The following is a 12,025-nucleotide window of genomic DNA, read 5'->3' on the forward strand; positions in this document are numbered from 1 at the left end:
GCACTGCCTGCCCTGCTGGCCCCGCCCCCCCGGCCGGGAGAGAGCCCGCCCCTCCCCTTGCTAGGCGTGTGTGCTTGCTTGCTAAGTCGGTCCAGTCCTTTTGGACTCTGCGTCACTATCGTCTATGGCCCGAAAGATTCCTCTGTCCTTGGGATTCTTGAGGCAAGAATAATGGAGCGGGTTGTCATGCCCTTTTCCAGGTGATCTTCCCAAACCTGGAATGGAACCCCTGTCTCCTGCGGCTCCTGCATTGGCGGGTTCTTTTACCGGTGAGCCACCGCCCCCCTCGGGTCGTTGTGGCTCTAATTTTCTCGCGTGGTTCTGCTCCCGGGGACGGCGGAAACCGGGCAGTGTCGCAAGATTGGACTCTGGGCAGAAAAAGGGAAACCTCAAAACAAACTGAGACCCGAGCGGTAACTTGAAAATTCTTCCCTCTGTACTCCTCAGCCTACCTTTCTGTAGTACCCTTCTGTACTGTTTATACATGATGGCCTGCCTCAGGGAACCTTGCCCCTCTGCCTGACTGTTAAATCAGGACCTTTGTTCAGGACCCTGCTCACCTGTGGATGGCTACAGGAAGGAAGAAATTGACACATACCTTCCCCAGACTTGCCATTCTAGGAGATACTTGCAAGAAGAAGGGGCTTTTTACTTCTCTTCCTCACCCCACCCCCTCCACCCCACTCATTCTGTAAAAGAACCTGGCATCCAGACCCAGATAGGATGGTTATTTTGAGACATTAGTTTGCCATCTTATTGGTCAGTGAGTAGAACCAGCTCGGACTTGGTAATGCTGTCTGTTCAAGCACAAGCTGCCTGTTCTCTTTATTTGGTGCCCTGCAATAAATGCTGTACTTTATCTTAACACAACCGCATGTCAGTAGATTGGCTTTGTTGCAGACCCAAGTTTGATTTAGTAACACTTCCAAGACATAGTTCCAGTCTCTCTCTCTTTTGTGGCATGGTTTCTCTAAACAATGTGTCTGGAGAAGGATAAGACTAAGTGCATGTATCTGGCAACCAACCTATTTTCAAGGAGGAACCAGCAAGGTAACACATCTTGTATTATTTATCCTTCTCTACCTAACTTCCCTCCAAGGTGTTACTCATTCTGGTTGTCCTGAATTTGTACCTTCTAAATTAAGTAACTTTTGCCTGTAGGGCAGGATCCATACTTTAAAATGTTTCTATTGTTGACACTACATATTGCATGGCATTTGTTTAAAAAAGATTATAAAATATATGATCACTGTGTGGGAATTCCCTTTCTAGTATAAAATACCTATGGAACTGTACCAGAAAGAAAATACACATCAACATACGAAATACAGTAGATTTTTTTAATTTACTACATCATACATTCACATGTTTCAAAATTCATAAAGTACAAAATGAATTAACAGTGAAAAGACTTCTTCCTGCCTTTGATCCCTAGCCTCTAATTAGTTTTCTTCCCTAAGACAAACAATGTTACCCCTTTTTAATGTATTTCTCCAGAAGTTTATAGATATAGTAGCCTATGTATTTGTTTTTGCCCTTTTTTTCCCACTGAGCAATAATGTTGGAAATATTTTAAAACACATCTTGGCGATAACTCTGTGTTACTATACAGTTACATGAAAGCTTCTTCATTCTTTTATATTGCTACACAGAAAGTATCCATTGTACCAGTGTATTATGATTTAACACTTTTCACTTTTGCTATAAAAATAAGCCTGTATTAAATTGTGTATATGTATTGCTTCCCATTTGCAAGATAAATTATACTAGACATGGAATCTCTGAGTCCAGTGTAACAGATTAGCTTTTGACTGATGGTATCAACTCTTTTAGGGTTGACTTTTTCTCTTGAGGGGCCATTTCTGCTTTCCCCTTCTCAATGACCTGCACAGCCTTCAGCAAACCATCCTGCAGAGCCTGGTTCTTTACCATATTAGAGATCATGAAATTGATATCTCTTATATACATCTGCCTTACTTTAGCAATGTAGTGTTCTGCCTTGTTACCATGTGCTACAAAGAAGATACACAGTGCTGTGATATCTGCTTCTTGCAACCCATACTTCTCCAGAACAGACTCCCATACAACTCTGATGCGCTTGTTCGTGACTTTTCGTCTAAGGATGGAGGCTAAGGTGGGAAGACTTCTCACCAGATCTGGCAGCTTCTCAAGCACACAAGTGTGCAAGTGGACAAGTACTTCAATGACGTAGCTGTATAAAATATTCAATTCCATTGAAGTGAACCTACAAAAAATGTGGGCACTTCTTAAGCAGTAGAACTCTCTATGTGCAGCCATAAAGTGAATTTTATTAGGATAATTCAAAGAAGTATAAACATACTAGGAGAACTTTAAACAGATTGGGTTAGAGGTTTCCAGTGAAAGAGAACAAGACTTGGATCTCTTGACATAAGAAAAGCCATTGTTTATCCAAGCAGTTTTGTGATCTAAGCCTGGCCACAGAGCTTGCCCTAGAACAGGTCTCAGTAATTCATGATCTTAAGGGAAGTGATGGAATGTTGGAACAAAGGAAAGGATATCAAGAAACAATAGTTCAGTGATAAGTGTTGGTTGCTCAGTTGTGTCCAACTCTTCGTGACCCCAAGGACTGTTGCCCAACAGACTCCTCTGTCCATGGGATTCTCCAGGCAAGAATACTGGAATGGACTGCCATTTCCTTCTCCAGGGGATCTTCCTGACCCAGGGATTGAACCTGGGTCTCCTGCATTGCAGGCAGATTCTTAACCATCTGAGCCATCAGGGAAGCCCAATTCTTCCTAAAAGGATATACGTAACAATCTGATATGTATCTTAGAGTTCTGCAGGAACTAAAGCCCCACCCAGGTGGCAGTGGTGGTTGCTCAGTCACTCAGTCATGTCCACCTCTTTGCAACTCCATGGACTGTATGTAGCACGCCAGGCATCCCTGTCCTTCACTATCTCCCGGAATTTGCTCAAACTCATGTCCATTGAGTTGATGATGCCCTCCAATAATCTCATCCTCTGTCACCCCTTATCCTCCTGCCTTCAATCTTTACCAGCATCAGAGTCTTTTCCAATGAGTCAGCTCTTTGCATCAGGTGGCCAGAGTATTGGAGCTTCAGCTTCAGTATCAGTCCTTCCAATGAATATTTAGGATTGATTTCCTTTAGGATTCACCGGTTTGATCTTGCTATCCAAAGAACTCTCAAGAGTCCTCTCCAGCACCACAGTTTGAAAGCCTCAGTTCTTTGGTGCTCATCCTTCTTTATGGTCCAACTCTCAAATAGCTTTAACTAGACAGATCTTTGTCGGCAAAGTATTGTCTCCTCTTTTTAACATACTGTCTAGGTTTGTCATAGCTTTTCTTCCAAGGAGCAAGTGTCTTCATTTCATGGCTGCAGTCACCATCCACAGTGATTTTGGAGCCCAGGTGGAGGATAGAATGATGATGTTGACCTTTTCTGACCCTTTTGACTTCAATCATTAAAGCTTGAATTCTGTCAACCTTTGCCCCAGTTCTGTGCTGGTCTCCTCTGTTCAAGCTCCTTCATGAATATGCATCTATCCTTAGCTTAAAACTTTCTGATTTTGATATTTGGGAAGACACTGCTTAGGGAAAGATCCCTGCTGTTCTCCTTACTTGCTGCAAGTAATAAGTCCTTCCTTGTCCAAATCTTTGGCTTGGTTGTGTCTTTTGACCCAACACACACCAAGAGGCCAACCCAGCTTTTGGGTTCAGAACAGAAGCAGCTGTTATAGTTTAGAAAATACTTTAGAAATAGGGCTTGCCCTATTACAAAAGCCAAGACATGGAAGCAACCTAAGTGCCCATCAGCAGATGAATGACTAAAGAAGATGTGGTATATATCTACAATGGTATGTTACTCAGCAATAAAAAAGAGTGAAATAATATCCTTGCAGCAACAAGATGGACCTAGACGTTACAGTACTAAGTAAGACAGACAAACATCACAATATCACTTATATGTGGAATCTAAAAAAATAGTACAAATGAACTTATGAAATAGATTCACAGACACAGAAAATAATTGTATGGTTACCATAGTATAAATTAGGAATTTAGAATTAACAGATATATACTATTAAAATAATTTTTTTTTTAAAGAAAAGAGGATTTGCACTAAACTGGGTAGCTTAGATCTCAGGCCACTCGTACGACAAATTTTTCAATGGCAGAGCACTTACATTATCCATCTCTGTGTTATTCAAACTTCGCCAAGCAAGGGACTCTGAGATGTGTACCACAGTATGGGAAGTAAACCAGCACTCAATCTTTTTTGAATGAATGAGCCTGAAAAAATATGATTTCTTCACAACCCATTGTTGGAACCATATTAAGAAGCGCAGTTTTAGAACGACCACTACAAGCTCTCATGAAACCACAAAATTCCACTGATTTCTGATTAGATACTCACTTGAGTGACAGAACTGCTGTCCATAGCTCATCTTGGGCTCCCTGGTTTGCCAAAGTCTTGCTATGATCTTCGAATTTCTGTGTCAGATTATCCTTGATGAAGTCCAGTTCTTTAAAATGTGCTTCTAAAGCTTGGAGCTTGTGGTCTACTCTATAGTATAACAGAATCAAAGGTTAATTTGGGTCAGAGCACAAAACTAAGATTTTGCCTAAAGATAAAGCTACAATACATTATTTACAGTCACTATCAGTAGCTGCTTAAATTTTAAACAGTTATGGATAGATGTTCCCATTTGCCATTCTCTCTAGTCATCATCCTAGTTCTTGCATTCCTTATATTGCCGAACATGTGAATTGTCTAATTATCTCAACTATCTGCCTCATCTTTATTAACATATTGTACTTCATACTTTAAGAAATATTTTATACAAACTTTAATTTGATTCTCATCACAACCATAAGTAGTGAAGCAGTCATTTTTACTATTTTACAGATAAAGAAATTGAGTCTCAAAAAGATCAGGACTTAACCATCATATAGCTATTAACAAGTGCTGAGACCCGTATTTATTAAGGTGGCTTTCTCCACCTTATTCTGACTGTCAAAGTCTTATCCATCAGGCATAAGCTCATGCCATGCCTGCTTGAATCCCTCGGCCTTTCTACCTGGAGATCTGCTCCTTGCCTGCTTCTCTGTCACAGACACTGTCTCTATTACTTGTCACTCCCCACCTCTTCCTTTATTTTTAGAGTTAGCTTTTCGTGATCTAAATTGTAAACTCTTGAAGAGAGAGGATCGTAGACTATTTCTTGAACATCTTTATGCTTGTGCCCCAATACCCAGCAGAGGTCTTACACAGAAGTAATAAAACATGTCTTCTATGACATTTGTGATATTAGTGAAATGCTAGGCAGTTTAACAGCAAAAGGGGCACCTGAGTTGCTCTGAACAACCCTGATCATTAGAGGGCGCTGTGGCACAAAAATTACATCTAACTGAACCACAAAGAACTGAAACCCCACAACTCACTTGCGTGAAGTCACCCACACTGTCTTTCATGAAGTGATACACAGCCAGTTTCCTGAGTTTCTATGTCCCCAGTGACCTGAATACTGCTGTGATTGCTTAGGGTTCTGTCCTTGACCATCTTCTCTTCTTGGTCTTCACTTTATTCCAAGGTTAATTAGCTTCAGGTACCACCCCTGTCCTTCCCTGGTGGCTCAGAGGGTAACGCGTCTGCCTACGGTGCAGGAGACCTGGGTTCGATCCCTGAGTCAGGAAGATCCTCTGGAGAAGGAAATGGCAACCCACTCCAGCACTCTTGCCTGGAAAATCCCATGGACAGAGGAGCGTAGTAGGCTACAGTCCATGGGGTCGCAAAGAGTCGGACATGACTGAGCCACCTTACTTCACTTCACTTCACTTCAGCACCCCTGTCCTAAGCTCTAGAGCTGAATTTTCAGCTATGTTTTGTACATCTCCACTTAGATGGTAGTATCAGACTCAACTGTCTTAAGCCGAATTTACTAAGTAAACCCCTCCCCTTGCACTCCATCTTCAGAAATTGCAGCAATGGAATTTTCTCATTGCTCTGGATTCTATATGCATATAGATAAAGCTCTGTATGAAATGTGCATTTTCATTGGGAAGATCCCCTGGAGAAGGGAATGGCTATGCATTCCAATATTCTTGGGCTTCCCTGGTGGCTCAAATGGTAAAGAATATGCCTGCAGTGCGAGAGACCTGGGTTTGATCCCTGGAGATGGGAATGGCTACACTGCAATATTCTTGCCTGGAGAATTCCAGGGACAGAGGAGCCTGGCAGTGTAGAGTCCATGGGGTTGCAAAAGTCAGATACAACTGAGCAACTAACATTTTCACTTTTTTCAAGGCTCTGTATGAAATATGCATTTTCATAGGAACATAGGCCTACATGACCTAATATTGCCAGCAATCTGGCTACAAGTCAAAACTATTAAATCTGGTAAACTCTTTGTATTAACTTTTAGACCTTTAAGAATGTACTTCTTATAAGTCATCTCCAGCTTGAACTCTAGAGATAAACTCTAGCTTGTCAATCAGTAATAGGTTTACATAAATTGAAACAATTATTTGGAATCCTTTCACCAAAAGGCATCCTGCAGTTCAGTTCAGTTCAGTTCAGTGGCTCAGTCGTGTCAGACTCTGTGACCCCATGAATCGCAGCACGCCAGGCCTCCCTGTCCATCACCAACTCCCGGAGTTCACTCAAGCTCATGTCCATCGAGTCAGTGATGCCATCCAGCCATCTCATCCTCTGTCATCCCCTTCTCCTCCTGCCCCTAATCCCTCCCAGCATCAGAGTGTTTTCCAATGAGTCAACTCTTCGCATGAGGTGGCCAAAGTATTGGAGTTTCAGCTTTAGCATCATTCCTTCCAAAGAACACCCAGGACTGATTTCCTTTATAATGGACTGGTTGGATGTCCTTGCAGTCCACGGGACTCTCAAGAGTCTTCTCCAACACCACAGTTCAAAAGCATCGATTCTTCGGCGCTTAGCTTTCTTCACAGTCCAACTCTCACATCCATACATGACTACTGGAAAAACCATAACCTTGATCGTTCAAAGGCATTCCTAGATCGTTTCAAATAAATCCTAAGGAACATGTCTGCAAATCTGCATTTCTGTGACAGTTGTCCCGCTCAGTTAATGGGATCACCATCTACCCAATTCCTTGAACTAGAAATCTCAGAATAACTCACTATTTTCCCCCTTTCTCTCCATCAACATATCTCTAATCTATTCCCTCCTCTCTATCTCTAGTAAATCAGTTAATCACCATCTTTCACTTCAACCTAGGATTACAATAGTCTAACTAGATTTCTGCTTTTCACCTCCAATCCATCCCCGAGAGCTATTCTAAAACACAATTCTGTTCTCATAACTTGACTATTATATACATTTTATGCTGCCCTGACTTGCCTAGTGACATTGCTAGAGTTAAGTCAGATCTCCTCAGCAGGAATTGTAGACTCTTTAACCTTTGCCCCATCCTCTGTCAGTCCTCTTGCACGACTTAGTCACCAGTCACATGAGACATCTAGCTGCTGACTGAATACGGTATGATAGTCCAAACATCTGGGGTTTACACAGACTTTCCTCACCCTCGAATTCCTTCCCATATTTTTATTTCTGGCAAACTCCTACTCACACTTTCAGATCCAGTCTAAACGTCCCTCTATGAAGGGTTCCTTTTCCCACTATCAAAAGCAAAATTCATTCCTCTCTTCATGTTCTCATAGCCCTTTAGGAACATCACCATTATAAGGTCAGTCACATTAAATTGTAAGCATTTTTGAATAAATCTGTTATTCCAAAGGCTGTGAGCTCCTTGAGGACAGAAATCACATTTTGCTTATTTTTGTAAGCCCAGCATATAGTGCATGCATTAATCGAATGGAATATAGCACCTAGGAGGAGATTTTTATTATTAATGGACACAATTTTTGAACCTGAACACATTAACAGAAAAAGAATTCTAATTAGCATGCCTGTAGCTATTTGCCTGTTTTTATTCTTCATTCTTCTCCTACCCATCTTCCCAGAAAAGCTGACCCATGCTTGCTCCCTCCCTGTAGCCCTTAGCAACCTTTTCATTGCCTCCTTTAAGGATATCAGGGTTGTGGTTTCATTGTTCATCTTCTTAAGGCAAAATGAAAAGAAACAAAACAAGCAAAACAAAAGCCCCACAGAGGTTTGAATCCAGGGTTTTCTGCTGCTATCCACTCAGCAACAGGCAGCAGCAGTGTGAGTATTCGATCTAAATTCTGCCTGAAAGGTCACTCAGTACAAGAAGCTTTTAATAGCTTGTACATCCAAATATAGTTTCAAAGAACTGATCGTGTGAACACAGGTGTCCTGGGATGCACTATAATATTTGCCTTTGAAAAATGACCCATAGTACATCAACATAGTAAAACAACCAGATGTAACTGTGACTCAGTGTATATTCTGGTAAATGGATATATAGATACACAAATGTATACATATACTAGGATTAAATCTGATGGAAATACTACTCTCAAATTTTAAGAGGTTAATTATTCACTTAGAACTTAAATTAGTTTTAAAGAAGCTTCAGACCTTTTATCTAACCATCCTTGCTAAGTTGCTTCAGTTGTGTCCGACTCTGTGCAATCCCATAGATGGCAGCCCACCAGGCTCGCCGTCACTGGGACTCTCCAGGCAAGAACACTGGAGTGGGTTGCCATTTCCTTCTCCAATGTATGAAAGCACTCAGTCGTGTCTGACTCTTAGCGACCCCATGGGCTGCAGCCTACCAAGCTCCTCCATCCATGGGATTTTCCGGGCAAGAGTACTGGAGTAGGGTGCCATTGCCTTCTCCAACCATCCTTAGAAACTAATAAATATTTATTAAGCTTATAGTATTAGATTAAGTATTAGGAATAAAAACAGGCATAAAGCAGATTTCTGAATTCAAAAGGTTTAAATACTAACTGAAGAGGTATTTAAAAGATAAATATATTGAAAAGAAAAAATAGATAAAAATATTGTGTGCTGAGTAGATACAGACCATAAAAATCATATATGATGAGAGAGTATGTCACTGAAGCCTTGGATGTGAGTATCACTCACATTGAAGGTGAAATTTGGTTTTGGCCTTAAAGGAAATGTAGGTCATTGATTATCAGAGAAGAGAGAGAAGAGTATTACAAACCGGAGAAACTGAATAAAATCACACATGTGGGTGGCAAGGTTATGTGATGTGGTCAGGGAACAATGAGTGAGTGTCTCTCAAGCAAAAAATGTATGTGAGAAAAAGAAAAACAACAGCATTTAAACTGATTAAGAGTCAGGTCATGGATATATTCATTCATTGAATAACTTATTCATTTATTCAATATTTGCTGACTGCCATAAATTCCAATTGAATGGATAAAACCTGTGACTGAATGACCAGCACTATTCTAGGTACTGGGAATAAAATGAAGAGTAAGGCAAAATCCTTACCCTAAGAAGCATACTAGTAGGGAGGCTGAAAACAAGGATTACAAAAAAAGTGGATGGTTCTAGATAGCCTGGTAAGGAGTTTGGACATATGTGTTGGTTCTGCAAAGTTATTCTAGTATGGGTGTTTAAGATGGATCCAAATAGGAATAAAACCAGAGGCAGAGATGTCCCTCAGGAGACTGATATCACAGTCAGCTGTGAGGTGATGAAATTACAATGTCTGTCCTCAGGAAGAGATTTGAGAGACAATATAACTGCTCAAGGACCCCTGGGCGTTGGAGTCAGTAAGTCTCATGTGAATCTTCAGAGAAGCCTGGGTGCCCTGAAGGAATCAAGTCCTTCCTTGTCTCAGTGGGAAAACCTTGCCAGGATCTTGGTGTTCTATCCAGTGGCCATCATCCCCAATATCTCCCCATCTTCGTTATTTTTCCTCATTAACAGAATCTAAATCCAAATATTGTTCAAGTATTCAGCAGCTGTGTGCTTCAGGGGTCTCTGGGATCCACCCTATCCAGTCACAAGGAGGGTAAATCTTGATGAGAACAAGCCAATCAGTAATTTCATTAATGTTGCCATTATCATTGGTTTAGGAAGCGGCAGGTGGCAGAATTCTGGCCTATGAAATGTGAGAGGAGGTTTACTGTGGGGCTTCTGAGAAAAAACTTTTTTTATAACTTGTGATAAAATGCACATAATATAAAATTTACCATTTTTTTTGGTGGAGAGCAGTGGGAAAAATGAAGGAAAGTAGTCAAAAGTTACAAACTTCTAGTTATAATCAAATAAGTCTAGGAATGTAATGTACAGCATGGTGACTATAGCTAATAACACTGTTTTGTATTTTTGAAAGCTGCTAAGAGTTGATCTTAAAAGCTCTTATCACTGGAAAAAAAATTATAACTATTTATGGTGATGGAGTTAACTAGACTCAGTGTGGTGATTATTACGTAAACATACATATGTTGAATCATGTTTTACACCTGAAACTAATACAATATTATATGTCAATTATATCTCAATTTAAAAGTTTTACCATTTTTGACCATTTTAAGTGTACAGTTCTGTGACATTAAGAACACTTACACTGTTGTTCAAACATCACCACCATCCACCTTCAGAACTTTTTCATCTTCCTCAGCTGAAACTCTGCACCCATTAAACATCAGCTTCACATTCTGCTCTCTTCTTAGCCCTTGATACCACCATTCTACTTTTCATCTCTATGATGTTGACTACTCTAGCTCCTTATATAAGGGGAATCCTGTCCTCTTGTGACTGGGAGAAGAGTTTTTCTAATGATAAAAAGAAGTACATGGAAGAAAATGCTCTCTTAACCCCTCAATATTGTTGGGTCTTCCTTCACGTGATGCCTGGGACTGCAGCATCCAAGCTATGACAGTCATGAGGGGAACCAGCTCAGGGACTTCCTCAAAACTTAAAAATAGAGCTACTACTATGTGATCCAGCAATCCCACTTCTGGATATACACATCCAAAGGAAATTAAAAGAGGGTGTCTATGAGAGACCTGCATGCCCATGATCACTGCAGCGTTACTCACAATAGCCAAGATATGGAAACAAGCTAAGTGTCCAAGAAAGAAGGAAATCCTGATGTTTGCAACAATGTGGATGGACCTTGAGGACATGATGCTAAGCAAAATGTCAGACAGAGAAGGACAAGTACTGCATGGTATCATTTATATGTGGAATCTATTAATAAATAAAAGGTAAACTCATATAAACAGTAGAAAAGTGGTTGCCAGGGACTTGGAGTCAGGGGAAGAAAGAGACTGGGAAAATGGTAAAGTTAAATAAAAAAGAAGAAAGACGCTGTCACTGAATTTATCTCCCCTAGAACTGTTTCACTGCTGCTGCTGCTGCTGCTGCTGCTGCTGGGGCTGCTAAGTCACTTCAGTCGTGTCCAACTCTGTGCAACCCCATAGGCGGCAGCCCACCAGGCTCCCCCTTCCCTGGGATTCTCCAGGCAAGAGCACTGGAGTGGGTTGCCATTTCCTTCTCCAGTGAATGAAAGGGAAAAGTGAAAGTGAAGTCGCTCAGTCATGTCCGACTCTTCGCGACCCCATGGACTGCAGCCTACCAGGTGCCTCCACCCATGGGACAGGGGTGCCATTGCCTTCTCCATAGTATGCTTATTATAAGGAATAGCAACTTTGCCTTATTGATTAAGCCTTTATAGTTCAGACTTGGTCCTTAAGGAACTCAGCGAATGAAAGAGACTTTGTCTAGGTGTGTAGGATGCCCATCACACAGCATTCAGGATCTTAGTTCTCTGACCAAGGATTGAACCCAGGCCCCCTGCAGTGGAAGTGTGGCAACCTAACCACCAGAAGTCAGGGATTTCCACCAAGGAGACCTTATACATCAGAGACTTCTTTGCTGGGGTTTCTTCGGAAGCACTTCACTTCTCTAGAACTAACATTAGTTTTCTTCTGGGTAGACCTGTGGCTAGTATCTTGACAAGGAAATAAAACAGGAAAGGAAGAGAGGAATGGGTGGAAACTCTGACGTAACCTGGCATTTCTGTCCTCAGATCACTCAGAGTAAGCCATTGGGGAACCACCCCCAGGCCCTGGAAG

At 41.3% G+C, this 12,025-nt stretch overlaps 1 protein-coding gene and 1 long non-coding RNA gene across 3 annotated transcripts in view; one reads left to right on the forward strand and one right to left on the reverse strand.

Moving 5' to 3' along the window:
* The first annotated feature begins 62 nt into the window (after positions 1-62).
* Positions 63-12,025, forward strand: part of LOC121816644 (uncharacterized) — a 31,375-nt gene continuing 19,412 nt past the window's right edge. Inside the window, exon 1 of one of the 2 annotated variants that reach the window (XR_006056296.2) lies at positions 63-413. This is a non-coding gene — a long non-coding RNA (uncharacterized LOC121816644). The remainder of the gene's footprint in view (positions 414-12,025) is intronic. The other variant, XR_009601498.1, reaches the window with a different exon arrangement.
* Positions 1,330-8,230, reverse strand: SMCO1 (single-pass membrane protein with coiled-coil domains 1). The gene is made up of 3 exons (XM_004003009.6): positions 8,047-8,230; positions 4,419-4,568; positions 1,330-2,245 (listed from the first exon to the last, which is right to left on the reverse strand). The coding sequence occupies exons 1-3, from the start codon at positions 8,094-8,096 to the stop codon at positions 1,801-1,803; spliced, it is 645 nt and encodes a 214-aa protein (XP_004003058.1). The 5' UTR covers positions 8,097-8,230; the 3' UTR covers positions 1,330-1,800.

Source organism: Ovis aries, chromosome 1 (assembly GCF_016772045.2).
Source record: "Ovis aries strain OAR_USU_Benz2616 breed Rambouillet chromosome 1, ARS-UI_Ramb_v3.0, whole genome shotgun sequence".
Taxonomy (NCBI): domain Eukaryota; kingdom Metazoa; phylum Chordata; class Mammalia; order Artiodactyla; family Bovidae; genus Ovis; species Ovis aries.